The following is a 27,589-nucleotide window of genomic DNA, read 5'->3' as shown; positions in this document are numbered from 1 at the left end:
CCTGCGTTTAATAAATGCCAGTAGACAAAATATTTTTATTTTTGTTTTTATTTGCAATGCTGAATGAGTAAAAGCATGGTCCATCTAGTGTTTTTGAATGAAATCTTCAATTATATCTTGATACCCAATATTCTGCAAAACTGAAGATGTAAATATAAATACATCGACATGCTTGGCGAGAAACAACCTGCTTTTGCTTGAGCCCTTGATGTTGATGGCCGAGCTGCAACCCAGAGACCCCAAGCCCCTGGCGCTGTAGCTTGCAGCCCTGCACCGATGACACACCTCGCCCTCGGCAACCAACTGGCGCAGCACAGCCCCAATCGACGCAAAATCCGAAGAGATCAGCGGAACGAGATTCGAACACAGGAGAACGAAAACTATGCACGTTACCTCAGGAAGAAACAGTCAAACAGAGAATAAATAGATTGGATCAATTGCCACCAACAGGACTACAAAATTGATCGCGGCTTAGTAGTACATGGTAGGAGGAGAATTAAAAGGGGAGATAAACGCTGCTAGCTGCTACTGAATACTTACCACATACAATTAACTAGCGCTAAGTATAGACGCTAAGCAATACTTAGGCCCCTAATTTTGGGGGCCCTGTGCGGTCGCCCGCGCTGAACCTGCCGGTACGGCCCTCACAGAGCTAGTGACTGTGCGGATTGGTCGGTGTGCAGTGCGCTGCGGTGTGCCTGCGATGAGTGACGCCCACAGGTCAGTGTCGGTTTTGGCCTCTTTACTTATGCGTTCTAGAACCTGGCCGCTGGTAATGACGAGGGCCAGGAGTCCAGCGCACGCAAGGCGAGGACGAATGGTTGGCTCGGTTCTCCAGGCCAGGGGAAAGGTAGATCCATGATGGCATACCGTGCAACTAGGTAGGGTGGTTTCGCCGCTGCTTCTTGTCTCGCACGTCAATTAGCCAAGGTGGTAACCTCCGAGGCTCCGACTCAAGCCACTTCTAACTTTTAACGGCCTCCTTGAGCCTAGCCATGTCCTGGTTTACCTACTCTTCCTTTGATGTTAGGTTGGTTGCTGCCACCGTGGCCACGACTGTTAGCCCGTATAAGGCTTAAGATCGTCAAATTTAACCGCCGGTAATATATTTCACTCATCTCATTGTTGCTCTTGTATTTCTCATTTCGTCCTCGTGGATCTTCTCTCATTATAATTAAAAAGAATTCCTACAGTTAATAATAAACCCAACCTTCCTATCTGTATAGGTTCGTCAAAGAGCTCATTCTCATCTTCGGTGCCTATATCGCTATCCACACTCCCATCCATGATGGTCTCACCTCATGCACAACATCCCTCCTCCTCACTCGAGACCTCATCAACAGATGGTGAAGGACACCTCTCTCGTCGCCATCCATAGTAGTTGGAGAGCTTTTATATTCTCAATTGATGCCACCAAGATTAGCGTATTCCTTATCTTTGACATCCGCATCTCTATCTACGCTCCAATACAGGAAGGCCTCTCCTTAAGCTTGGCTTCCATCCTCCTCCTCGCTCTAGACCTCATATACGGCTAGTAAAGGGAGGCTATTTCGTCACCATCCATACTAGTTGGAGAGCTTATTTTATCCTGACGCAACTAGAATCGTTGGTGCTTGGAGTTGAGCCATTCCCGCCGAGATTGACTTTTTTATATGCCTCCTCACGTCAGGACTTGGGATCAATGGGATGCCGTAAAAGCATTGATGGGCTCTTTTGTTTGTGCCGGTTGTTTTTTTATTTTCTTTTTGCAATGTGCTTTTTTCCCTTTAAGCCTTGTGTGTGTGTGTTTTTTTTTTGCCATGCATTTTTCCGTTTTCAAGCGTGCTGTTTATTGTCTTTTTTTTTCAGTATTTTCCTTTGTTTTTTAATAATGACATATGTGGATAAAAACAAATATAATTGGTATTTTGGGTTTATTTTTTCTAATGATGATGATGGATAATTTATAAATATATATAGGGATTTTTTTTCTTCGATTAACATGGTACTTCTAGACCTTAAGAGCAAAGGAGACTTTTGTTTTTTGGCTAATTAAGATTCCTGCCGTTCGTCTACAGAACTTCTCCACTTCGAACAGGTCTTTTGTTGGCATGCACACGCGTGGGTCCTACGTGCTAAGTAGGATAAGACACAGTTCCCTGTATACCATCAAACGTTATTAAAATCCTTGATCTGCTATCAAATAAATTTCCATTCTCATATACCACTAGTTAAAATTGTTCTTACTCTATATGTCATTGTTATCATAACGGTGTTAATTTTAATATCACATAGGAAATGAAAACACTAAATTTCCTTTCTCTAGTGCGTCATTGTCGTCAGCTCCGTTATGACGGAAATGGTAAACAGAGGAAGAAAATTTTCAAATAGTGAAACATGAGGGAGAAGAACTTTTTTACAGGCAAATGGGGGATTTAAAAAAATTGATGACATACAAAGAATTATCTCTAAGATCAATACCAATAATGATGGTGAGCGGGTCCCGCATTGGTTAGTTTTATTAAAAAAAGGTAGGAGTATGACAAAAACGGGGATGGTGATTTAGAACGAAGGATCGAGACACGGTTTTCTCTTTAAAAAAAGTCACATATCATCCTGTATGGCTTCATGATCAAATAATTGGCACGCAACTCCGGATGGGAAAAGAAAGCCAAGCGAATCTTGCATGAGAAAACAAGAACAGCTTTGCTAGATCCGTGACTGAAATCTTGAAAATCTCTGTCACAAAAAATTCAAGAGGAATTAGGATTGAGGTTAGGGTTTGGGGATTACCTGACTGCCACGAATTTAGAGAGATGGTTGGGGAGGCAGATCGAACCGGCTGAGGTGGTGGGCAGCTGGTGGAATGGTAAGGCGGTGGGAGCACTGCACGTCGTGGTGGCGAAGACCAGCGGTAGGTGGTGACGATGGGTGGGCGTGTCAGACATTGCAATTGTTAGTGTCATAGCGGTTGGTGACAGGAGTCGTCGAAGACAGAGGAGGAAGGTTGGATAGATGAGTCCGTCGTAGTTGAAGACGAATGCTAGCACCATGGAAGATGGGGAGGAGGAGCTGGTGAAGGCAAGGGGGGAGGGCAGAGGAGCAGGGACGTCGAGCCGTGCTGGAGTCAGAGCGACGGTTGAGTCATGAGGGTGGCGGCGTCAGGATGGTGTGATGACGGGAGAGAGGTGGAGGGAAGGGGTAAGATTATAAAAGGATGAGTAGATATGAGCGGTCGAATTAGATCCAACATTTAAAGAATAACCGAGATGAATACAAAATCTTATGGGATTTAGAATTAGACAGATAAAAAAAGGCAAATTCGACAAGTACACCGATCTGTATACCTTGTTGTAACTTGATGCAATCGAGATACGGGTCGTCCTGCTTGGTGACTCGGTGCATGATGACATCAAGAGCAAGAGTCGTGGAACCAGCTTGTGTTAACAACTCGTAGCGGTGGTGCTCGGGCAAACTACTCACACGGTTCCATAACTTTTGGGTAGGGGACCCCCAACAAGCACTCACGTACACTCGATGTGTGGTGCGGTGGGCACCGATGCTTTCGGCCGAGACTTTGCTACCCCGCTCCGTCGGCGCGTAGGGTCCAATCCCTCAACGACTAATGATATGAGTATGCTACGGCTGCAGCTGCGCCCTGCAGCACGATGACAGAAGAAATGGCATGCATGCCATTTTGACGAGGCATACGGGCCGCCATGCGCGCGGTTAGCACCTATTCCGGCAAGGTGTGAGCGGTGGCATTCACGGTGAGATTAGATGGTGGAGGAGCACAAATCCGCGAGGTCGCAAACTTATGGACATCTGTTTCAAGTAGATTTGTTTTTTTTTCTCAAAGCCGTTTAAGTAGTGTTGCTACTTGTTGTAGTGCTGCCACCCTACACGACCCGCCCAGGCCCAACTCTCTCGGCTCTTGGTCCAACATTTTCGGCCTCTGCTTGCTTGAGCCTAGGATTGAAGCCTGAAACAAAGTGTCCCAGGCCTGGAGCGGCTTATGATCTAGCGCCCTAAGCTGGGCGCATGTCACGACCCACGAGTCAGGAGTGTGCTGCTCAGATACTGAGGGAAGAGGAAAAAAAGGAACCCTACCTCGTCACCGAGAGGGAGACGTGAAAACGACGAAGGAGTAGTGTCGAAGGATGAACTCCTGTCGCAGGGATCTCGAGAGACCCCTTTTTAAAGATTCGTCCGGGGGGATGATCCTGAACGAGTTCGTCGGGGAAATAAATGGAAGCGGAAATAAATGCAACGGCCGGTGGTGGGGGATGATCGACCTAGTGCAAAAAGAAATAAATGCACCGGGGTTTAGACAGGTTCGGGTCGCACGGGGGCGTAATACCCTACTCCTGTGTGGATGCAATATCCTTCCTTGAAGAGAATCCTTTAAGGATGTATCTGGTTACAAGGGTGTATCGTCTAACAGAGAGCTTGAGGCTCCCCTGTTCTAGCTCTACTCGAGCTTGCTTGTGGTGTTCTTCAGTGGTTCTATCTCGGTTTCTTCCGCGGTTCTGAGTCTTTCGGGCGTTTATGTTCCTCTAGGTTTGCTCTATCTCGGGTACTCTTCCTGTGTTATCCATCCCTTCCTTTTATACACACGCCGACCTCGACTTACCCCAAATGGGAAAGAGGGGGCGTGAGTTCCAAGACGCCATGGAGAAAGGCGTCATCATTCCCTCTGGGTGAAGTGATAGGGGCGGTGGAGAAACGCGGCGCGCATCCGACCACCCGCCACTGTGGACGTCCCGGCACCGTTGAGAGGGCCCACCGGGCGGCCACAGAGGCACCCGGCGCGCCCACCCTGTCTTGTTCTTCTGCCAGGGCAGGGTGGCAGGCGGAACGCTTTGATCCTAGCAACGTTATCCCGAGATACCCCGGATGATACGGGACGGGACCCGTGCAATTAATGGACCCACGCCCCTCTGCCAAAGCATGGCAGGGACTGACACTACGGCGTGGGCAGTTGGGAATGTCAGGATGTCAGGCCGCGCATGCCCATTAAATGCGGCTTCGGACCTTTGACTGGTTGACACCCCGCCGACGGGTCCTTCTGGGTCGTCGGGGCGTCGGGTGATCTTGCGCGAACCTTCGGGGAACCGAGTGCCCGGGGGCTGCCACGTGCAGCCCCGAGCACTCTCTCCCGGGCACTCCTGTAGAACCTTCGGGGAACCGAGTCCTCGGGGGCTGCCACGTGTAGCCCCGAGCACTCTCTCCCGAGCACTCCTGTAGAACCTTCGGGGAACCGAGTCCTCGGGGGCTGCCACGTGCAGCCCCGAGCACTCTCTCCCTGCCCTTCTGTAGATCCTTCTTGGAACCGAGTGCTCGGGGGCTGCCACGTGCAGCCCCGAGTACTCTCTCCCGAGCACTTGGTTGTTTGGCCCATCGGGGGACTATGGTACTCGGGGGTGAGCGGTCACCTTCCCGAGCACTTTCTTCCCGGTACTTGGACTCTGCGGGTCATCGAGGAACTGGGGTGCTCGGGAACCAGAGGCTGTGGCCCCGGGCACCTTCTCCCGGAACTTAGATTTTTCTCATTCTGCAGGAGGGACTTCGCGAGATAGTGACACGTGGTGGACGACCGACCTGGTCTCAGGACTCAGGGACCCCTGGTTACTGATACACCGACAAGTAGTCTCATCTAAGGGTTCACCATCGGTCCCTTTCCACTCTTTGTTGGTGTTCTCACCCATAGTCACTAGAATCTCGGGCTGATTGGGTTGAGAAATAGGTCGAGGGACGCGGGTTGATACTTAAAAAAAGTTGGGAACGAAGAAGGTATACTTCTTTGGAAAGATAATTCGTAACGCGGGAACGTGACCCTAAGCTTGAGATGACCCCGGGACGAAGCTTGAGATTGAGCAGCTTTAGTGTGATCTGAATGTTTTCGAATTCAATTATTGTACACATCACAGGCCTAACATCTTTTTCCATTTCCCTGCGCTGCAGCCCAGCTCAGCTAGGAGCTGAACCCATTCCATGCCCCTTAACCCGTCTCCCCATCAGGCCCATGCCCATTCAGTCGGCCTGTATAAATTCAGACCCAATCCAACAGGCCTAGTTGACACATCAGGACGACGCAGCCCAGATGGATCTGGATTATTAATGAATAGAGAAAATACACTGGATTATTATTTAAATTTAAGATTTTAAAAATATACGCAAACCACATACTAAAAAAATTGGAGCTAGATTTTAAGGGCATTTGCAAATACCTACCTGATTTTTTGTTCTGTGCAAGGAGGCCACTTGAATGACAGTTCTATTGATTTTTTTGTAATTTTTTTAATGGCAATAACGGTTCTAGTAGTGACAAATTTGCAATTGTCTATAGATTTTAATGTACACACCCACATCTATTTACATGTGATTATTAATCTACGCCTTAAATCATCTACAATGACAAAATATTGATCTTTCTCTAATTTATATCATAATAGAGCTCTTGCTAATTTCAAAATTCAACACCAACAACCATCTAAATTCAAATCTAGAGCAATATAGAACTAAATTTAACTAAAAATTAAATATAGATCACCTCTATATATTTAACAATGACAAAATTGCAAACTTTTCCTAAATTATATCTCAATTTCATATCTAAATCCAAAACCGTAGAACAAGCACAAGCATCAACTCTAGAGCAATCTACCAAGTAAATCTATTTAAAAAAGAAATATAGAACATCATATTAACCTTAGAGCACCTGACTACTCCAAATCTTGATTCCTTCAACCGTAGAGATGGCAAAAATGGCGAACGGCGCTGTTCTGGTGGGTTTGCAGTGGCTTTGGTCGCGCTTGGGGGAGAAGGCGGGCTTTATACTGTAGGATCACATTAGTGTCGGTTGGTATATGGAACCGGCACTGATAGACACTATTAGTGCCGGTTCGTGGTTGGAATCGTCACTAATATTGTCTATCAGTGTCGGTTCTTAACTCCTCAGTAGTTGTTCACACACGTTAGTTTAAGAACCGACACTGATATGTCAACAGCACCGGGTACTGTTGAACCGGCACTGGTAGACCGACACATATGTGGTGTTTTGCAGTAGTATAACAATATCATAAGAATCTTAAGCAGATATGAATATGGCCAACTAGGATCAGTATTGTTTCAAAGTAATATAATTCTAAAAAATCTTGATAGCTTAAAATTTAAATAGTATAAGGTATGACACTACATCAGGGAACGATCATAGATAGGATGTAATATATGAGCATAGGAATCTCCAAATAAGTAAACCTGAGCAGCATTTGATATCAACAACAGTAGAAGATCGCTGGTTGATACAATCACCCATATATCACCCAATGTCCCACTCTCTTCAGTGAATTCAGCTGCACGGGCTTCTTGAAAAGATTTAGAATCTTTTCGAAGACCAATATGAAATCAAAACACAGAATCAAAGAGGTGCGTACTGCTTACTGCTTAGACACTTGTTGATAAACCCACATTCTCAAAGGGAAAAGACCATAAGCAGTTATAAGTTTGTTTTAGCTAACTTATGAAAAATACTAACTTATGTAAAGTCGAGTTAAGAAGAAACTAAGGAATACTTGATGGCCCATTCAAGCAATGATTCAGAGCTAAGATATGTGAGAAATTTTGACCTTATCGATCAGAGCTAAGATATGCTGGACAAGTAGAATATAAGAAAAGCTAACCTTAACAACATTGTCTGACTTTGCCTCAGTGAGTCTCTCAAGTTCTGAGCTTGTGCATGACCTTACAAAATTGGCATTGACTATATTATTGCTTGAACATGGATTTATCAACAGAAGGGATATCTTGTCCTGAACAAATGTTATTGAAACTGTAAGACCATGCGCAAAAGTAAATGGAAAAAAAAAAAACCTGATGAGGAATTATTAGAACTCAAAAAAGAAGAAGGAAATGTCCACCAAACCAGTTGACATCTACTCAAACAGATAATTCCATTCATGCTGTCACCTTTCAATTACAGATGCTACATCGCATCCCACAAAAACCAACATCAATATCTACTCCAACTAAATAACTGGACCTTGGCATATCTAACGATGCACACTTTAGCATTATCCATGACACCCCGGTCCATTAGTAGGGGACCCAAGCGGCCCGAGTGTGTTGTGGATTAGAGGTACGTTAGCCCCGAATTAGGGGTTTGGAGTGAGTAATTTTAGCACATAATGCTTGTTTGACAGCACTTATAGATTAACCCTATTACACTAAGCAAGAATGAAAGCTTAAACGGAGTGCTATGTATGAGTAGGCCTCATCATTTGTCCCACGAGGGCCCTGGGCTTTGAGCAATTTTTCGGCCTGGGATGTTAAAAATCCCATCTATCCACAAACAAAATCAAAAGTAGCACCTCTAGATATTGGCCCTACAACCTCCATCTCATTCTCTACGTCTTTGTAAAAGAAAGGGCTACCTTCGATCACAAGATGTTAAAAACAAGATAGATAGTTTACAATCATTTGTTTAACATATGGACTTATAACGAATAACATATATGACTATATACGATAATACAATACATTCACCAGAACCAACTCAGGTGGCAACAAAAAAACATTCAGTTATGAAAGGAAGTTCGCATCGGTTTAACCTGAGAGCCCCATCCAATGACGCTGATCTGCTTGATCCCCTTGAACACCTTCGGCAGCAGCGGGAACAGATTCCTCCCACCTCTCACAATATACTGCCCCATAACCCCCCCCCCCCCCAAACCCACCAAAAAACGTAAGTTCGCACAAATCAATCACCAAATCAGGACCAGCAAAAGCAACAACACGGGCTACAAATCAGACCTCGTCGTGGCCAGTGAGGAACGCCTTCTCCTTCTTGAAAACGGAGGTCTCAAAGTCGAGTGATGGCATGACGGTGCCGATCGCCGGCGGCAATGAGACCTTCGCTACCACGACAACGTAGTGGCAGCCAGCGGAGGCCGCGAGGAGGCATGGGGGCTGGGTGGCGGGGAAGGAGATAGCGGCGGCGGCGACTAGGGTTCTGGGAGGGGTGGGGTTTAGGGTTTTATGGGAGATGACGACTAAGGAAGCAGTGGAGGTGGCCACCACCATTTGGGAGGATTAGGGTGAAGCGTGAGGGTGGCTGGAAAGAAGGGGGTTATTGCAGATGCGTCCGGAGGCTTTTGTGTGTGGAAAGGTGGCGACAGTAGGATAGGCACATTGCTATGGCTACCAACACTTGCAAAATGACATGCTACTTTTCTCCATGGCTACCAACACTTGCAAAATGACATGCTACTTTTCTCCGCTGTTTAAAGTGACAACTTTCCAAGTGAGGATTCGACTCGAGATTAGTACGTGTATGACCCGATCTAAAATTAGTCGAGGTATGTTTGAAAAAGGTTTTGTTAGGATGGATTTTTAGCTAACTCACATTTTGCCTCTCAACATTTGCGGATAGTAGAGATTCCAGCCATTAGGTTGTTAAGATATTTTCGTCTTGAAGAATTATAAACCTTTTAAACATGTGGACTAATTATCCGGGTCAAAATACAAACATCCGATTTAATCAATGCAATGATGTTTAGTTGATATATATTTTTTTGTGTAACTATATTGATCAAAACGTCGTATAAAGATACTCAATAGCCAAAATAGGTGTTTGGGACATGAAAGCATAAGATCTTTCGTGCCATCGCGAGGTTAAGAACATAAAAGCGGCACGTGAAAATTTAAATCCTTACCAGCGTGGTGTATTGTGTAGCTATGTGTGCTTGTGCTCATTTCTGTAATCATCTAATCAGGGGATGCAAAGTTGCAAACAGTTCATAGTCGACGTTTGGTGCGCATATCTATTTCCTTTTTTTTTCTATACAAGACATGAAACGAGGAACTTGCATTTGCCTTCGCAACAATTTGCTACGTGCAGCCCTGTTGCTGCAGGCCACCCTCACCCCCGTTGGCTTTGCGATTCGAGTTTGAGCCAAATTTGCCTTGAGGACCACTGTACGCGCACCTCCTGCCATTCTGGTCCAGCGCCGGTCCCTCGCGGACGTGAGTTGGCGTCTTTGCCTCTTCCCACGCCTGCTCCGCCGGCCGCTGCGTACATTCCGAGCATCCGGGGAGGCTCGTGCGGCCGTGCCAGGTTTTCTACGAAGCTATAGCCATGGCAGGTTGACATGTAGAGCCCGCGGCATTCAGGGGTCCGGTGTTCAGCACCTTGACGAGTAGAGCCGCTTCATTCTTTCGGATTGACAGCGACGAGGCCGCGGCAGGATAGCTGCTTGTGCTGCCTTCTGGTTTAATTTGGTGACTTCGGCCCTCACTCGTCACAGAAGTCTTGCTTCTTTTGCACGTTCATACAGATACAGGAATGGACCAGACAAGGAAAAAACGATCATGGCTTTGCATGTTACTGTCAGGTTGACGTGGTACGACGAAGCTTGTACATTTTAGCAACTGCCAACTTGGGCTCCATACAAACACCGTGACCATGTCCAAGCTCACAAACACAAGCCACCGTGCGTAGCCCGGCCACGTAGCAACTAATGCAGTCTTGCAGAGCACAAACACTTGGAACGAGCAAGCCACAAGGATTCAGATTTCAGAGGACAAACCCAAGCAGAGCGTCTGAAAACATGTCGAACGCCGAGCCGAAGAGCGCCGCTGAGCGGTGGAGGGAGCTCCAGGGTTCGGACCACTGGCGGGGCCTCCTGGACCCACTCGACGCCGACCTCCGGCGCAGCGTCATCCGCTACGGCGAGCTGGCGCAGGCCACCAACGACGCGTTCATCCGCGAGCCCTGGTCGCCGCACGCCGGCGCGTCACGGTACAGCCGCGCCTGCTTCCTGGACAAGACGCAGGCGTCGCCTGACCCGGCCGGCCTGTACGAGGTGACCCGGTTCCTCTACGCCACCGCGGGCGCCGCGGGCGTTCCCGAGCGGTTCATGGCGAAGCCGAAACCCACGAGCGCGCCTCGGGCGGCGTGGAACGGGGAGTCCAACTGGATGGGGTACGTGGCCGCGGCGACGGACGATGGCGTGACCGCGCTGGGCAGGCGGGACGTGGTGGTGGCCTGGCGCGGCACGATGCGGCCCATGGAGTGGCTGAACGACCTCGACTTCACGCTGGTCCCGGCGGACGGCGTCTTGGCTCCCGGCGACGGGGCGGTGCCGAGGGTGCACAGGGGTTGGCTGTCCATCTACACGGCGAGAGAGCCGACGTCCAGGTACAGCAAGCTCAGCGCCAGGGAGCAGGTACGTATGTACGTGTGTACGCGCTGTTACGCTGTCTGTTGTTACTCTCGTTTAGTCATTTCTGTAATATGTACACCTGTACGTGGTATATATACTGTGCATGCATGGAGTACAGTGGCACAATGCTATGCTGCTAGCTCCATTTCCTCGGCGTGTACACGACACTTGATTTGTTACTGGTTTTCTTTCCGTCACTGCATCGATGGCCGGCTGTTTTTGTCACACGAGCGCGGCAAGAATTAAATGTGGCTGCCACATAAGCGACAGTACGATCTGCGATGGGATCACGCATTGATCGGATAGTTAGAACATCTTCCACTATATTCTCTTCATTCCATTTTTTTTCTTATTCCTATTTCTTTTATTTTTTCTCATCTTCAACAGCATTTTTTTGAGAGAAATTGCGAAGGAAAATAAGAGAGAATCTTGTTCTAAAAGGAATGATCTTAGGAATCTTTTCGTGACAGGAACCGTGAAAGAAAACCGTTGGAACGCTGAAGTGAACGAAAATTCCTTCACGATAGAATTTGTCCCTGAAGAGAAGCCGTTGGGAGTGGCCTCAAGTCCATGGGTCTGCCATGAGCCTATGGGAATGCATTTGTTCTAGGGATAGCAATTCTGCATGTGGTTCTAGGTAGCTATAGGTACTGGGTCCAATGAGTACGGATATGGGTATGCTTTTTTGCCTATAGACATATCAGGTTGGGTACCTGCAAGAGAATGAGTTAGGTGTGGTCTATACTTTGCCCGTGGATACCCATGAGTAGATCTAAAATGCTTCACTCCACCATCAAGCCTTATCTTCTCCTAAAGTACCATCATTTGTCCCTATTTGCATGCAATGCACTCTCTTTTCTTTCTCAAATATGTGCGATGTTGAGCCAGTCAGCAGCCACCGCATGGCTACGCCCCGCCCCGGCCAACCACGCCCCACCTCAAGCCGGTAGCGCCCCCACCTCAAGCCGGTAGCGCCCCACGCTTAGCCGACCGCCATCGCCATCGCACAACCACACCTTGCCTCTGGTTGGCTGTGGCCATCACACAGTCGCAGCTCGCCTAAGTCGGCTGCTGCCGCCACATGACTACTCCTCGAGTCGGCCACTGTCCCGTGGGTGACTCGTGGATTTTGGGTATCCGACGTGCACGGGCACATAATTATGCTTGTCACACTTCACGGGCACAGGTCTAGTAACCCGTTTCGAGTCTCGGTCGGGTACGAATTTGCTTGGCTCGCACCTGTTACTATCCCTAATTTGTTCTGAAGAGCAAACTATCATAATTTTTATTTTTATATTTTTTAAATTAATAAATTGTAAATATATGTGTCCATTTTAAAGTTTTGTAATTCTATACTCTGATATCTGTTGAAAGGGTGACATTTACATGTCACCTGTTTAACCAGTGACAAGGCTGTTGGAAGTAAGCATGCTACTTGTCACACTTCCAACCCACGATAAGTTAAAAAAATTAAAAAATTAGTGTAGATGATATTATAATCTAGCATTTTAAATTTTTTTAACACAAATAATTACATATATAATGAGAAAAAACAAATTTTAGAGAAAAGTTGTCTTTTTTCTCATTTTACAGGTCATATTTTTATCTAAATTTTTTTAAGAGCTAAATGATAGCATCTTCTGCATTATAATTTTTTTTAAAAAAAATTATGACTATTTTCACCGCTTTTTAATTTTGAGAGCATTAGAAAGTTGTATTTTATTTTTTTAATATATCATCCTTCTAATGTGCGACCAAAGTATAGAGCTGTAAATTTTCAAAATGAAAATATAAATTTATAATTTTTGAATTTTCAAAATATAAAAAGAAAAAGGTCACTGTCATACGGAGGCGCCGGGCTTAGCTTGCCACGGGAACGCAGCACAACCTTTCTGTCCTGCACGTTTCCAGTTGGTTCCGGATCCGAAGTTGCGAACACCTCGTGCATCAGCCTGAAAGCCCATCCTACTAAATAGGCCGAGTTTCAAGGGCCCAGATACGTTGGCCAGAAAGGATGGCTCATCGACATGTTCTAGTAGAAAAGGAACAGGTTGAAATGGGGTTATCGGCAGCCTAGGTGGCCTGGGCCACTCGAGTTCTAAAGATAACCTGAATATGCCAATCAAATTCTGACAGTGAAATTCTCCAGAGTTTTTCTTTCATGTATTGATGTAATTCTTCAAATTTTTGCACCACTCATGTGACAATCGGGTCTTGGCATTGGAGCTTTATCGATCTTCTTCACTAGATTTTGCAGGAGATCAGGAGATTAATGGACAAGTACAAGGACGAAGACACCGGCATCACCATCGTCGGGCACAGCCTGGGAGCTGCTGTCGCGACGCTCAACGCCACCGACATCGTCTCCAACGTCCTGAATAACCGACCCGGCAACAACGGCCCTGCGTCGCGCCGTGCCTGCCCCGTCACAGTGGTCGCCTTCGGCTGCCCCCGTGTCGGGGACGCCAGCTTCAAGGCCCTCTTCGACGCGCTTCCCGACCTGCGGCTGCTCCGCGTCTGCAACGCGCCGGACGTCGTCCCCGTCTACCCGCCGATGGGGTACGCGGATGTCGGCGTCGAACTGGCCGTGGACACGCGCCGGTCGCCGTACCTCAAGTTCCCGGGGACCCAGGCGGCGTGGCACAGCCTGGAGTGCTACCTGCACGGCGTGGCGGGGACGCAGGGGAGCCGCGGCGGGTTCAGGCTGGAGGTGGACCGGGACGTGGCGCTGGCGAACAAGAACGTGGACGCGCTGAGGGAGGAGTACCACGTGCCGCCGGCGTGGAGTGTGCAGCGGAACAAGGGCATGGCGAGGGGCGCCGACGGGCACTGGAAGCTGATGGATCACGAGGAAGAAGAGGACGACGATTGACGCGCGCGGCGCTGGGATCGTAACGCCACGGCCCGTGTGGCTTGAGTCCGCGACGCAGGACGGCCAGCGTGTGCCAAAGTCATTCTCGTTTGCCTCCTGCGTACATGCGAGACCGTTGTTTGTGGGTGATCATATTCAGTGTTGCAACCTCCAAGTTTATTTTTCGGAATCACGCAGAACATGCAGGAGGACCATAGCTAGTGCAGAACGGGGCGAATGCCCTATCCTTCTCGCAAACAAAAGAAGATGTGCCGATCTCGACGCCATAAATCCAAGTTTCCATTATCCAACATGTGGAGTATCTACACTCTGCAGTCGCCATCCTTCAGACCGCAGTCGAAGTAATGCTATGCCGTGTGCGGTGGCAAGTCAGCTAACGTGCTCTGCATATATGTTTGCTGAATGCTGATGCAGACAAGACTGAGAAGTCTGATCAGCTTTTGGTTCTCTGGAAGGGAGCTCGCAAAGATTGTGGAGGAGGAGCATCAACCACCTGATTGACCTGATCTACACAAAACGTCGATTACATATTATGCAGCGTTTCGATCTGATTTCGACTGTGACACGACAGGCAACCTCGGCAACGAATATCTGACTCTTCGACTGAGATCCCGGGTTGTTAAATGTTAATGCACGCACGCCTTCGTGCTGATGCAGCAGACCATGCATGGGAATCAAAATGGAACAAGGTTTGCAAACGCATGTCTCATATGCAGTGACTGAAAAAAAACGATGCATATTGATCAGCCAGAGGAGACATGCTCATACGCAAGACATCTCAGACAGATGGATGGAACGCGGTCCACGTGTAGTAGGTTCTTCAGGAACCGCGGTGCAGATGTACGCGCCCGGCCGGCACTGACACTGTGAGCCGTGGCCTCCATGGTCGGTGACCATCGTCTCTAACACTACCCAAGCGTGGTCACCATCGCATCATCACCGCAGATTCACAGTCCACAGCTACCACTGTCCGACGCAGCCTGAGCAGAAAAGGTTTCCCCTCCACGGCGCAGGCCCCACCTGCCAGCGACAGTCCGAGAATCTAACCGGAGATATCCGGCCAGCCCACAGAAAAAGCTGACGGGATAAAAGGCGTAAAACTCGTCCGGCTACTTATTATAAAGCTCGCCGCGCCGGCCTCATCCTCGCCCCCACTCCACGGCCCCGAACAATGGCGCTGGCGCCCAAGCGGCCGCCGTGCCTCGTGCTCCTCGCCGCGGCCGTCGCGTGCTCGCTGCTGCACGCCTGCGGCGCCGCGGCGGGCACGGGCACGGGCACGCTTGGCATCCGGCACAAGCCCGCGAAGCAGCACAACAGCACGCGGCACGGGGGAGGAGGAGGACGCCCGCGAGGCCGCGGCGGCGGTGCGGGAGGCGGCCCCGGCAGCGGGCTGGCGTCGTGCAACCTGTTCCAGGGCAGCTGGGTGTACGACGACACGCTGCCGATGTACGACACGGCGGGGTGCCCCTTCGTGGAGCCGGAGTTCGACTGCCAGAAGTACGGCCGCCCCGACAAGCTCTACCTCAAGTACCGGTGGCGGCCCACCTCATGCGAGCTCCCGAGGTACGTACGTTTCCTCGATCAATGGCTCGATCAAATCTTGATCTGGCAAGGAGCTTCAGCTCGTAAATTGATGTGCCAAAATGGCGCGCCCATTGTCGTCAATGCCAGATTCAACGGGCAAGACTTCCTGAGCAGATGGAGGGGGAAGAAGATACTGTTCGTGGGGGACTCCATCAGCCTGAACCAGTGGGAGTCGCTGTCGTGCATGCTGCGCGCGGCCGCCCCGGCCTCCAAGATCACCTACACCAGGGGCAACCCCGTCTCCACCGTCACGTTCCAGGTGCGTACACGTACTGACGTACATACCTCCCTGCCGCGTCGTACATACCATTCCATTGCATCAGCAGTTCAGCACAAAATGAAGCTACAACTAGTAATCCTAGCACATTTTTTTCGATTTTAGTGATGCAAATTATCTGACTAGCACGGCTGGATAGCTCAGCGTTCTAACGTTCTAGTAACTGATGCTTGAATTATTTTATCGCGGGATGCAAAATTGAAAAGCCTGTGTTTTGTGCTTGTGCTGGCCTTTTGGAATTCCGGCCGCAGGCTTTCGGGCACTACCGGTGGAACGGCGCGTTTGTCTCGCGCAGATGGAGGCTGTAGCGTAGCGCAGCAGTGCTCGCGGATCAGATGAACGCGCTTGTTTGCTCATGTGCGCGCGAGTTGGCGGTGGCAGCGAGATTGGGAGATCATGGGCTCTCGTGGGTCGGCTCGTGACGGTGGGGACGCCGGACGCCATGGCAATGGCGCGACAGCACAAAGCATCGTGCCCGTCCACTTTTCGCTTGACGTTTTGCTAGTTAGACTTGCCCCGTGATCCACCGACAAGAATCAAATTGTTCGGTCCTCTGCCCTCCAGATGCAATCCTTTTTTTGGGTAGACTGCTGAGAATCGGCACATGTGAATTCTTAGGCCGACCAGATTTGGTTCTTTGCGAATGTTAATCTAGATTTGTTCTCCTCGATTCTAATCAGGCCGTCTATCAAAGCAGAACAACCGATGATTACTGGGTCAAGAATATCCGGGTCATTTAAGTAGTCTGTTCAGTGGAGTCTGGACTGAAGAGAGAAACGAAATGGACTACCAAATGCTGAAAGTGCACGCATTGGAAGTGAAATACGGACAGTGCAGGATTTATCGATGTACTTGCCTGAATTGTACGTCCAAGGATGGGATGTGGAACGGTGTCTTTCGGGGGAATCTGCAACCTCTTGCTTCTGTACAGAAGCAGGCAGCTAACCACAGCTAACCATCTTTAGGGCGTGGTACCATAGTTAACTTATGCCATGTTTGTCCCGGATAAACATAGAACCTGCGTAAGGCTGGTAATAGGACGGATCGGGTTGACTTCTGGGTTTTATACTTGACGGGGCGGGGGCAAAGTTTGCCCTATGATGGTTGCGTGTTGGGCGCTCGAGCTTGGTTCGGGTTAGGGCAGGGGCATGGGTAGATATTTGTACGTGGACACCTGAAAAATTACCTCGATGGCCCAGCTAGGCCCGCAAACGCATAGTGTGTTAGTGTCGTAGTTCTCGTTGACCTCCCGCCGCATCTAGCGCCGTCCGCTTGCTGCACATGCTGGTCGCTGCTAGCCACGTCTCTCCTGCCGTCGCCTCATTGTAGCTCCCGCCACAACTCGTGTCGCTCACGCTACCCTCTGCGCCCGTTGACCGTGCTCGCCGCCATCCATGTTGCTCCCGTCGATCGTGCGTCCACACCGCTCTCGCTCGTCGAGTTTCGGATCCTCGCTAGGTTTAAGGTCGGAAGTGATTTTTCACTCATTAAGTGTTTCGGAGGTGATTTAGGTTTCTTGATTCGGGTTTCAAATTAGGTGTGTTCTTACTATATCCGATCTCGATCTGCCCTGTTGGTAGGCCTAAACCTGCAGCAAAATTTAACTTTTGTTTCAAAAGGAACAAAACTGAACACAAAAGTCAAAGCGAAGTGCAAATAAACAGCATATTCTTGTTATCGTTGATCTGTTCTGATCTTGATATTTGGCGAGTATTGAATATGATACTAGATGCTAGCAGAGCACGCAGAATCTTGTTATCGTTGTTTTAAAAAAAAAGGTGTGTGTGATGAACCAAACTTAATAATACTAGTTCATTTCCCTGTTTATTACTGCTACTGCTGGTACAAAATGTTAGCGATGCAGTTGGATTGAGCAGAAGTTGCAATGAATTAAAACTGGCCAAAAAAGAATCTAGCCAGCGGCGTTTGTTTGAGGCATGTACATTTGCATCAGACGTCAATTTAGCATTTCAGATCATTCAGACAGCTCAACTACTCCTTCCTGTAGAGCAGAATATAGCCCATGGCTGTGCGCAACTAGACTATAGACCCTATAAAGTATAGTACTACATTTAGTGGTGGATACAGAGTTAAAATTTAATGAGATTTTTTTCTTTTTTTTTCTTCTTCTCCATTTTCCATTTCCAAAAATTGAAGAGGCGCTTGGGGCTCCTAAATGCGCCCAGGCAAAGCTTGAGCTCCTGGATCCGCCGCTGGATAATCCATTTAAAAAAAAGATTATGCAAGGAGCACTGAATGATCATGTAAGAGGAGACAATTTCCAACCAATGATAACCGCGATGAATGCTACACTACCATATTGCAGCTATCTGCGCAGTGCATGCATGTTTTCACGGGCCCAGTTTGCTACCACTCTACTACGTGAATGATGCAAGTATGCAGTGTCGCCGAGGGTATAAAAGCTAATAGAAAAAGAAAAAAAAACAAACAAAGTGTGGGGCTCGCAGTTTCGTGCTTCGGCAGCCGTGACGTCGCATTCGCACCAGTGAGACGCACAGGCAGCCACAGGTACAGACAAGCAGATATATTTTCCGCTACCAGTATCTGCCGTTTTACGTCCGACGTCCACTGTATTCCCGCCGACAGATTTGGCGCATTTGTGCATGTTGAGACGGCGTGGCCATCGAACGATCTAAGCACCAACATGCATGCATGATTGAGATCGGTGTTAATTGCGTTGCTCTGTTTTGGTGGGATTGGGGACGAGGCGCGTACGATCGATCCGCCAAAAGTTTGTTTGTTGCCGATTGCGTCTCGCTCGTGGCTGCAGGACTACGGGGTGTCGGTGGCGTACTACCGGAGCACCTACCTCGTGGACATCGTCGAGGAGTCCGTCGGCCGGGTGCTCAAGCTCGACTCCATCACCGGCAGCGCCTGGCTCGGCGCCGACCTGCTCATCTTCAACACCTGGCACTGGTGGACGCACACCGGCAGGGACCAACCGTACGTCGATGAACACCCTCTTCTTGTCATACGCATTTCCACAGCGATCGTCAAGCTTTTTTAACCCATAACGGTGTCGATTTTGTTCATCTTTTTCTGGTGATGTTGATCCAGCTGGGACTTTGTGCAAGACGGAGGGCAGGTGGTGAAGGACATGGACCGGCTCACGGCCTTCTCCAAGGGGATGTCCACATGGGCCAAGTGGGTCGACTCGAACGTGGACACCTCCAGGACCAAGACCTACTTCCAGGGCATCTCTCCGACACACTACAAGTAAGAAGCCCACCAAAGCCCAAAACCTCATAATCGAAGCCCACCTCCAGAAAATGCAGCAATGTAGCCTGAGTTGTGACGTGGCACTGATACCGGCATTTTTTCGTGTGCAGCGGAGTCGAGTGGGGCGAGGGCTCGAGGAACTGCGCGCACCAGACGCAGCCGATCGCGGGGTCCTCGTACCCCACCGGGCCGGTGCCGGCGCAGAGCGCGGTGAAGGGCGCGCTCAGCGGCATGTCCAAGCCGGTGTACCTGCTCGACATCACGCTGATGTCGCAGCTCAGGCGGGACGGCCACCCGTCGGCCTACAGCGGCGGCCATCCGGGCAACGACTGCAGCCACTGGTGCCTCGCCGGCGTGCCCGACTCGTGGAACCAGATCCTGTACGCGTCCCTCCTCGCATAGGAAAATGGAAAGGAATAGTCGATGCTATGGTTGCAAGATGGCCATTGCATTTTTTTTTTGGTTGCCGTTCTTCTCGCCGTCATCTCTCATATTTAAATTGGCGATTCAATTCTTGTTCAGTTACTTCAGTATCGAGGTGATCTATCAGAGAATGAAATTTCTTTGTTCTCGAGACAACCCGAACCAACGCGAGCAGTCGTAAATTTGAGAACACACTGTAAAGTGAACTGAGTTTAAGACATGTCAGATAGCTACGAACGGCGCGAACTACTTGAGATGTCAGGAAGTAAATAGAAACAGGCCTTCTTGGAATTGTGGTGTACGTGTGCCACATTGAATTTGAATTGCACTTATGCAGTTATGCATGAAGCACAATGGTAACTCCAAGGTAATGTTCGGAAAGTACTTACCAAAGTTCGTTCCCTGACTGTAGCATATGATCTAGCACTATTGTAGCAAACAAATAGCTGCAAATATTATAATACTAATCACAATGTTCATGACAAAAACTGAGAACAAGCAACACTGAACCCTGCTCTCTAGAGAGAATATCGGAGGGACAAAAGGATTAAGCAACAGTGAAAAAAGATTTCTCCCAAAAAAGAAGAACAAAGGCTGTTCATTAGTGACACTACTCGAGCGTTTCACAACAGAAACCATCAACTAATCAAACTACGACACTATGGTGACCATGAAATGGTGTATAATGCATCGATCGATCATGTGTTCATATGAGAGCGCCATGGTCAGGTCCTGGCAACGAGCCTTCGCTGCCGCAGATGTCGGTTGTGCTTCTGCCGCTGTACCTGGCACATGGACGCCTTCTCCTTGAGCTCCTGGAAGGCTCGCATGGTGTCCACATCAAAACCGCCGGCAAACTGCATGAAGCAAGGAGCATGAAATATTTTAGTGCGGCCCTGACAAGAACACAGAAGTATAAATTCTTTTTTGATATATAGTTGTGCATAGTAACAACCATGCATGTACCTGGTGTACCCTGAAGGCGAACCGTACTCCTTGAAGCATCACTTCCTCCTCTTCAGGGCCTCCTTTGATCGCCTCAAGCTCAGAGGAAACCCGTTTCAGGTATTTCATTGCTAGCTTCACCGACTGGAGCTTGATCTGCACATCACAGCTCCCATCAGTAAACATAAAAAAAATATTCAATCCAGAAAATTGTCGACCTGCAGCCGCAGCAACCCAATTTCTTTGAGAAAAATCATCTGCGCAGGTCTATACATATACGTGTGCCTAATGGATAGTGCATAACTTGCAGTCCAATGCAAGAAAGGATGTTACGTTCATCTACCAGTTGCAGGTTTAGGTTTTGGGAAATGGTCCCAGGTGAAAACGGAAACACAACAGCTAGGTGTAAGTACTGCGCAACCAACCAATACGGTGGACCTACATCACTCTGGATGCAGATCCATATATGGGGTTATGTTACGATTTTTGACTATTTTAATTTATTAAGAAACAGAAATATTCAGGGGGAAACACGAATCACACTGATTTGTACTCCCTCCGTTCAAGAATACCAGACGCATCTTGTTTTGCAAAAAATAAAATAAAATCAAACTTTATATATTTTGATCAACAATTAGTTAAATTATAAATATGTTTAGTGTATAAAAATTATATAATCAGATTTATATTTCAAAAATATTTTCACATTATATTGATTTTGTAGGTATAAATTATATAGTTTGTAAGAAAATAATAACCAAAATCTAACTTTAAAGACTGAACTAAAATAAAACACGTCTTTATTCTGAAACAGAGGAAGTATCATTTTTGTATATTTTCCCAAGTGTAGGGAGCAGGCTGTCACACATGACGAAAAGTCAGGCAACCCGACCCAACCGATACGATCAAGCGCTGGCACGTGAGCAATTCACGCGCCCGGCCACCACGCCCTGCTGAACACGGCAACGGCAGTAGATGTGCAGGGATCAAGGCATCAACACCGCCAAATTTGTCGCGCAATTGTACCGGACTTCCGAAATGGCGAGCGTCAATAAATTCCAGGGAATGGATTTGCCGAAGCCACGTCGACGCGGATCGGCCGTGGTGCCCGTGCCCGTGCCCGTGCCCGGCTCGCCCGACCCACCGGTGCCGAGCAGGAGACACGGCTCGCGAGGTGTCGCCTCGGCCCTCGCTGGCTTGTTCTCTAGCTGTTACAGTAGGGTAGGGACAGGCGAGAACGAAGCACGGGCGCACGGCGGAACCCTCACGAGATGCGCCGCGCCGGCTCACGTGCACGCCCGCGCCATATCCCAACAGAAGCTGAAAGAGACCACGCTTTGGCTCCGTCGGTCCCGTCCGGCCCCGGCCGTACGTGAGCGGAAGAAACGCCGACGTATTCCACCTCGAATTCCCTCTTGCCGCGTACCGGTACGGCGGCACACCACCGCCCGCGCGATCGATCTGCACGTGAACAAACAGATGCGCGTCGGCGTCGGATCACGCGCGGGCGTGGGCTGGGCGGTCTTGCTACTTGTATGTACGTACGAGCCCCCGGACATGTGCAGACGGTGACGACAAAAAATGGTTCTGTGCCTGTCACGTCGCGTCTGGAGTAGAAGTTTTGTATTGTCCTCTAGAGACGTACAGTAAAAATTATCTCTCAAGTACGTATTCTACGACCAGAATGTCACGGGCACACCAGGCACGGCAAGTGAATCGAAGTTACCTGGCTGACGATGCCGGTGTCCTGCTGCATCCACTCCCAAGGGATCTGGAACCGGGCGTACCGGCTCGTGGCCGCGTCCCGGACGCGCGCGAGGTTGTACACGCCGTGCTCCAACCTGAAACATACGCCATCGACCGTTGGTTACCAACTGCATGCGAGAAAACAATGTGACGTTCGTTGCGATCTCACGGGCCGGCCGGAGTGTTCGCGCTTACTTCTCGAAGAGGGCCTGCATCTTCTTGAGCGCGGCGGCGCAGGGCTGCCGAGCGTCGTCGCGGAAGGAGGCCGCCTCCGCCTGGAGCTTCTTGAGGTCGCAGTAGCCGAACGCGGCCTCTCGGAGCGCGTCCGCCTTCTGCTCCGGCCACTCGAAGTGCTTCAGCACCGCGCGCTCGTCCACCTGCACGCACGGCACGGCCACTCGAGCCACTTAGCATCGATGGTCGATCGAGTGTGCATCGATTCATCGGGTGGATAAGTTGCGCCCAACGCACCAGGCGCGAGAGCTCGTCGTCGAGCCACTTGACGAAGGTGACCACGTCCTCGATGTCGGCGAACGCGGCGCCCTCCACCTCCTTGATCAGGAACCGGATGAAGTCGCCCTGCCTCTCCACGTCCGACTTGATCTGCGGTGCAGAGTCAGATAGGTTTCCAACATTAGCACCGGATCATTTTCTTTGATCTGGTTCCAGATCACAAGTACTGATATCTTCCCTAAAATTGAAGTAAAACCGGACCAAGATAGCACATCACCTCCAATGGAAGGAGTAACATTTAGGAATCACCGGCTGACCACTAGCGAATCGCCGTACAAAGATCCAGGCAAGTCACACTAACGCTCGGATTAATTTGAGGCTGTAACTCGCACATCTAGTTAAGCAAGACCGTACCACGCATTTTAGTTGACCCCACCTGGCAGTCTGACATGTCCGCTACGGATTCCGTACCGCTGTTTCTGCTTCAAGTTTATCTGCCTGTACCATAATTGGAGTATCATATTCATCGAACTACAGCATGATTCACCAAGGTCGCGTCTTTCATGATCGAGTTATCCCCAGTGTCAAGGTCATTGGAACGAAATCTAAGCGCCCTCGCCTTTGGGATTGTGGCATGGACACTGGGGATAACTCGAGAGAAAAACGGGATCAAGATTTGGCAGCATTCGCCGACGGGCTGAGCAATAGCTATCGTATCTGTCCTACCAAACCGCTTGTAATCTTGCAATAACGACTGAGAACGACCAACACCTTCACTGTTCTATTACTGTGTTACCAAACGTTCCTATGAAACATGTCGGGTTGTACGCAAGTAATTCGTAGTCTTTAATGCAGTTGCTTACTGGTATAGTTCAGAAAAAAGAAAATGGGATGATGTTTCAGTTATACGCACCGCGAGGAGGTGAGCCGACCGGTTCTCGATCTCGCCGATCATGTCGCGCGCCGCCGACACGGTGCTGCCGTTCGCGGCGGCGCCGTCCCGCCTCGACTCTCTCCGCATTAAGGAGTGGTAGAACTCCACCACCTCCGGCACGCGCCAGACGCATTGCCCCGACGACCCTGGCGGAGACGAGCCGAACGGCCTCCTCGCCGGAGGGGGAGGCGGCGGCGGAGGTGGAGCAGCGGCTGTACTCCCGCAGACGCTGGCTGAGATGGACGGCGAGGAGCTCTTGCTCAGGATTGGAGCAGGCGGCGGTGGAGGAGGACAAGGTGGCGGCGGCGGAGGTATCGGCGGCAGCTTCGAGAGCTCTGGCACGCGGTTTCTTGGTGCAGCCGCCGTATCCGACGACGAGCAGGAGTACACTGGTGAAGTCGACGAGGAGGAGGACGGCGAGGGTGGCGAAGAACTTGCAGGCGAAGCACGCGATGAGGCGGAGAAGTAGGACTTGGACTTGAAAGGCGCCGGCGGCATTGGCGGCGGTGGAATGTACGGCCGCTCAGCTCCATGTTGAGCTAAACCAGCATGGTTTGGCGCTGGACTGGAGGTCTCCAGATGGTCGTTCGACGCCGAAGCCGACGACGAGCAATCATCCGCGTCCGCCGCCGCCGCTTCCTGTTGCTTCTTCAGCTCTGCCATTTCCTTCTCCATCTCAATAATCCTCTGCTTTCTGCTCGTGACCTCAAGCGCGGCGGCGTCAAGCTCGGCGCACAGCCGCGCGTTCTCGGACTCCAGCCGGTCCGCGGTCTCCTTGCACCTCTCGAGCTCACTTCTCTTCGCGGCGAGCTCGGCCTCCAGGAAGGGGACGATGGCGACGGTCTCCCTGAGTATCTTCTGCTCCAGCAGCTCGACGCGGAGGCGCGACTCCCTCTCCTGGAGCTGCTCGATGGCGCGCAGCAGCTCGGCGACCTGCGGCGGCGCGCGCGCCGGCCGCACCTGCGCCGACGAGCGCGGGAAGTACGAGCCGAAGGACCGCGCGAACGACGACGCCTTGGACGACGCCGCGCCGGCCGGCGAGGCGGAACCCGACGACAGCTCCCGTGTAGGCGTCTGTGCGGGAGACGCCACTTCCGGCGCTGGGGACTTGGGGCTGCGCTGGAAGCCCATAGCCGCCTTGACGCGCCCGGCCACCATGCCGGCGCACTATCGAACGGGAACGGCCTTCGAGGCTTGTGACTACTCAAGACTCAACTGCGGAACGCGGAACGTACGTATGTCTAGGATTGTGCCGCTGCGTACATGGCTGCGTCAGTGCGCGTACCGTACGTGCAGCGGCAGCGGCAGCGGCGGCGGCGGCGGTGTCGTACTGTCGCGGTGCTGCACTGCTGCTTCTCGCTGCGGGGTTTAAGCGGAAGGCGCGGGGCGCGGCGTCCTAGCAACGGGTCTTTCGGTTGGAAAGGAAATGGCGGGGAAGCGGGTGCAAAACATCACAGGCTCACAGCTGATGGTCTCTATATCGCCCGGGGAGGGACCAGGAACAGCGTAGGAACGAGAGCAGTGAGTACAACGCTGGGTGCGTACCGCTACACGTCAAATGTACGGGTGCCATCGTCGATGTGCGTGCGTACACCGCTCAAAAGCTCTGGAAATCGAAAAAAAAGGGTTCAATATCCACAACTTGAACACGGCTGTCACCTTATCTAGCTCCCAATGAAAGCTGAGCACACCCTGCTTCCGGAAGATAAGGATGTGTGCACCCTGTTTTCTTACAAAAAGAATAATGTAGTTGCCTTGTCAGTGCTAGTGAAACTTCAGATGCTAATACGCTCTGGAAAAATTTGTGCTCGTATTCATGCATGTTGAGACTTGAAAGCCTTTTTTCGGACCATTACAAGTTGAGATTGGTAGCCACTTCCAACTGTAGTTCATGGGGACACGTGTACAAGAGGTCCCTAAACTAGCGTAACACCTACACCTCTAAGTAAACTCGTACATCGCAACTGCAATAATTATAAACTCGACGATGAAGAGTGTCTAGAAAGTTAATGGTAGTGTTTAAACATTTTCCCCGCGTGCTCACTTATGGAGTACCCTTATGTGGTTTCTATAGTGCTATCGGTTCATGACACATTGATAAATGGGTTTATTATTTGAGTAATAACTGCATAGCGCTAACATATAGCATTTAATAACACGTGTGTAGGCCACTCCTCAACGTTAACTTGATAATATCACCTAATCTTTTCACATTGGATCTGCTCTTAGGAATTAGGATACAACAATGGAATGCACCTAGTAGTCTGTAGCCTACACACGTGACCGCCACTTGTCTCATTTCATCGAGTAGAATATATATTTCTGTTTGAAGTTTCTCAACTTGGAATAGCTGTAGTGTGTGAATACGCATATACCTAAGAGCTACATACTCTCCACCCATTGCATCCCTAAGAGCATCTCTAGCAGGTGGCTTTTCAGTTAGCCATCGTCAAATATGATAATCTTTTATAAAAAACGAGCTTTAACAGAGTAGCCAATTGAGTAACTATCACTGTAGACACACCATCCACTGAGAAAGAGTGACCAAATTTAGTTGCCCTGTGCGGCTCACCATCGTTGTTTGCCTCTGTTCCCGCGCGTCTCTGCACCTAGCCTTCCTTGCACTTTTCCTTTCTTGGGTTCCAACACGCTTACATCGCCGAGCGCTTGACTCCACGATTGTCGTCCTCACTGGATCTCCCCCGAGTGCATGCACGCCCTCCGTCACTGAGAGCGTGCCTCCCCGCATGCCTGCGGGTGGGACCTAACACACCCCTCCACCAGCACCTTTGAGCCTGCCATCAGCTGCTCCTCCGCCTGCCTAGGGAGTCACGCGCTGCGCTCGACCGTCGGTGTGGTGGGGGTGGTGGTTGTCCGCGTGTGGGGGGGGGGGGCACGGTGCAGCAGCAGCAGCTCACGACAGCATGTAGCATGTAGCAACAGCAGCTCGCCTGCATAGAGGTGAGAAGCATGCATTCTTTTGTGGATTAAGGAGAAAGTGATGTCAATTTGAGTGGTTTGAGTGCTAGATTGCGACTATAGGGTGTTGGTTGCATAATTTAATTGCTAGATTGAGCTATTGCCTGCTGTCAATACTAGAGTAGAACTTTTACGTTTCGTGCGCTACAAGTGTTCGATCAAATGTCACTATGAACATAGAACTGAATTTTTTTCTTGCATGTTGAATTTGGTAGGCAATATGGAGCAGTATGTTAACCTTTTGAGTCAGGGAGACACTGGTTGAGATGGAAATCTAGATTGGCCTGTAGTTGAGGAGCAAGCAATATCAATTGAAACACCTCCTTCATCCATGGGACCAAACAACAGAAGATCCAAAAAATTTTGCAAGGAGGAAGATAAGATGTTGGTGTCAGCATGGCTAAATATAAGTATGGATGCAGCCTAAGAGACCTAATAATCTCGCTCTACTTATTAGAAGATAATTCGTTCATAGTTTCAGGAGCACAAGAACTTTGAATCAAAAAGTAATACAACCTCACTTCAGAACCGTTGGGGTGATATTCAAAAAGCTGTTAACAAATTTGCATCTTGTGTTGATGAGGTTGAGCGAAGAAGGCAAAGTGGTGTGACGGAGAGAGACAAGGTACATATTGTTTATGTCAATTACTTGTAAACTCTTTATATTATGTGCAAGTGTAGCAACTCATATTCATTTTTTCTTACCCTATTTATCTTGTGTTTTCGATGTGATATGCTATAAGAACCACTAATGTGTTGTGAGAACTTTTTTAGAGATAATTCCTTACACTACGTAAGAAACCATCAAAGGAGACATGTCATTAATGACGGCTCCTTAGTACGTGTCAGTAATGCACTATTAGTGACGGGTCCAGTGACGACCCGTCACTAATGTGTGGCCCAGGCTGGGATGCAGTCACAACCCGTCACTAATG

General features: G+C 49.6%; 3 protein-coding genes across 3 annotated transcripts; 2 read left to right on the top strand and 1 right to left on the bottom strand.

The window, feature by feature from the left end:
* Positions 1-10,465: 10,465 nt before the first annotated feature.
* Positions 10,466-15,085, top strand: LOC133908385 (phospholipase A1-II 4-like). The gene is made up of 2 exons (XM_062350381.1): positions 10,466-11,204; positions 13,450-15,085. Exons 1-2 carry the CDS (start codon positions 10,497-10,499, stop codon positions 14,071-14,073), a joined length of 1,332 nt encoding a protein of 443 aa, XP_062206365.1. The 5' UTR covers positions 10,466-10,496; the 3' UTR covers positions 14,074-15,085.
* Positions 15,086-15,211: 126 nt separating this feature from the next.
* On the top strand, positions 15,212-19,759 carry LOC133908386 (protein trichome birefringence-like 38). Its single transcript, XM_062350382.1, has 5 exons — positions 15,212-15,636; positions 15,745-15,916; positions 18,726-18,898; positions 19,013-19,171; positions 19,285-19,759. The coding sequence occupies exons 1-5, from the start codon at positions 15,245-15,247 to the stop codon at positions 19,574-19,576; spliced, it is 1,188 nt and encodes a 395-aa protein (XP_062206366.1). The 5' UTR covers positions 15,212-15,244; the 3' UTR covers positions 19,577-19,759.
* A 272-nt stretch (positions 19,760-20,031) lies between these two features.
* LOC133908384 (protein INCREASED PETAL GROWTH ANISOTROPY 1-like) lies at positions 20,032-25,238 on the bottom strand. The gene is made up of 6 exons (XM_062350380.1): positions 23,655-25,238; positions 22,760-22,891; positions 22,484-22,665; positions 22,269-22,383; positions 20,564-20,698; positions 20,032-20,454 (listed from the first exon to the last, which is right to left on the bottom strand). Exons 1-6 carry the CDS (start codon positions 24,831-24,833, stop codon positions 20,323-20,325), a joined length of 1,875 nt encoding a protein of 624 aa, XP_062206364.1. The 5' UTR covers positions 24,834-25,238; the 3' UTR covers positions 20,032-20,322.
* Positions 25,239-27,589: the final 2,351 nt, after the last annotated feature.

Source organism: Phragmites australis, chromosome 2 (assembly GCF_958298935.1).
Source record: "Phragmites australis chromosome 2, lpPhrAust1.1, whole genome shotgun sequence".
Taxonomy (NCBI): domain Eukaryota; kingdom Viridiplantae; phylum Streptophyta; class Magnoliopsida; order Poales; family Poaceae; genus Phragmites; species Phragmites australis.
Note: the sequence above shows the minus strand (reverse complement) of the source record. Positions and strands in the feature narration are given on the sequence as shown.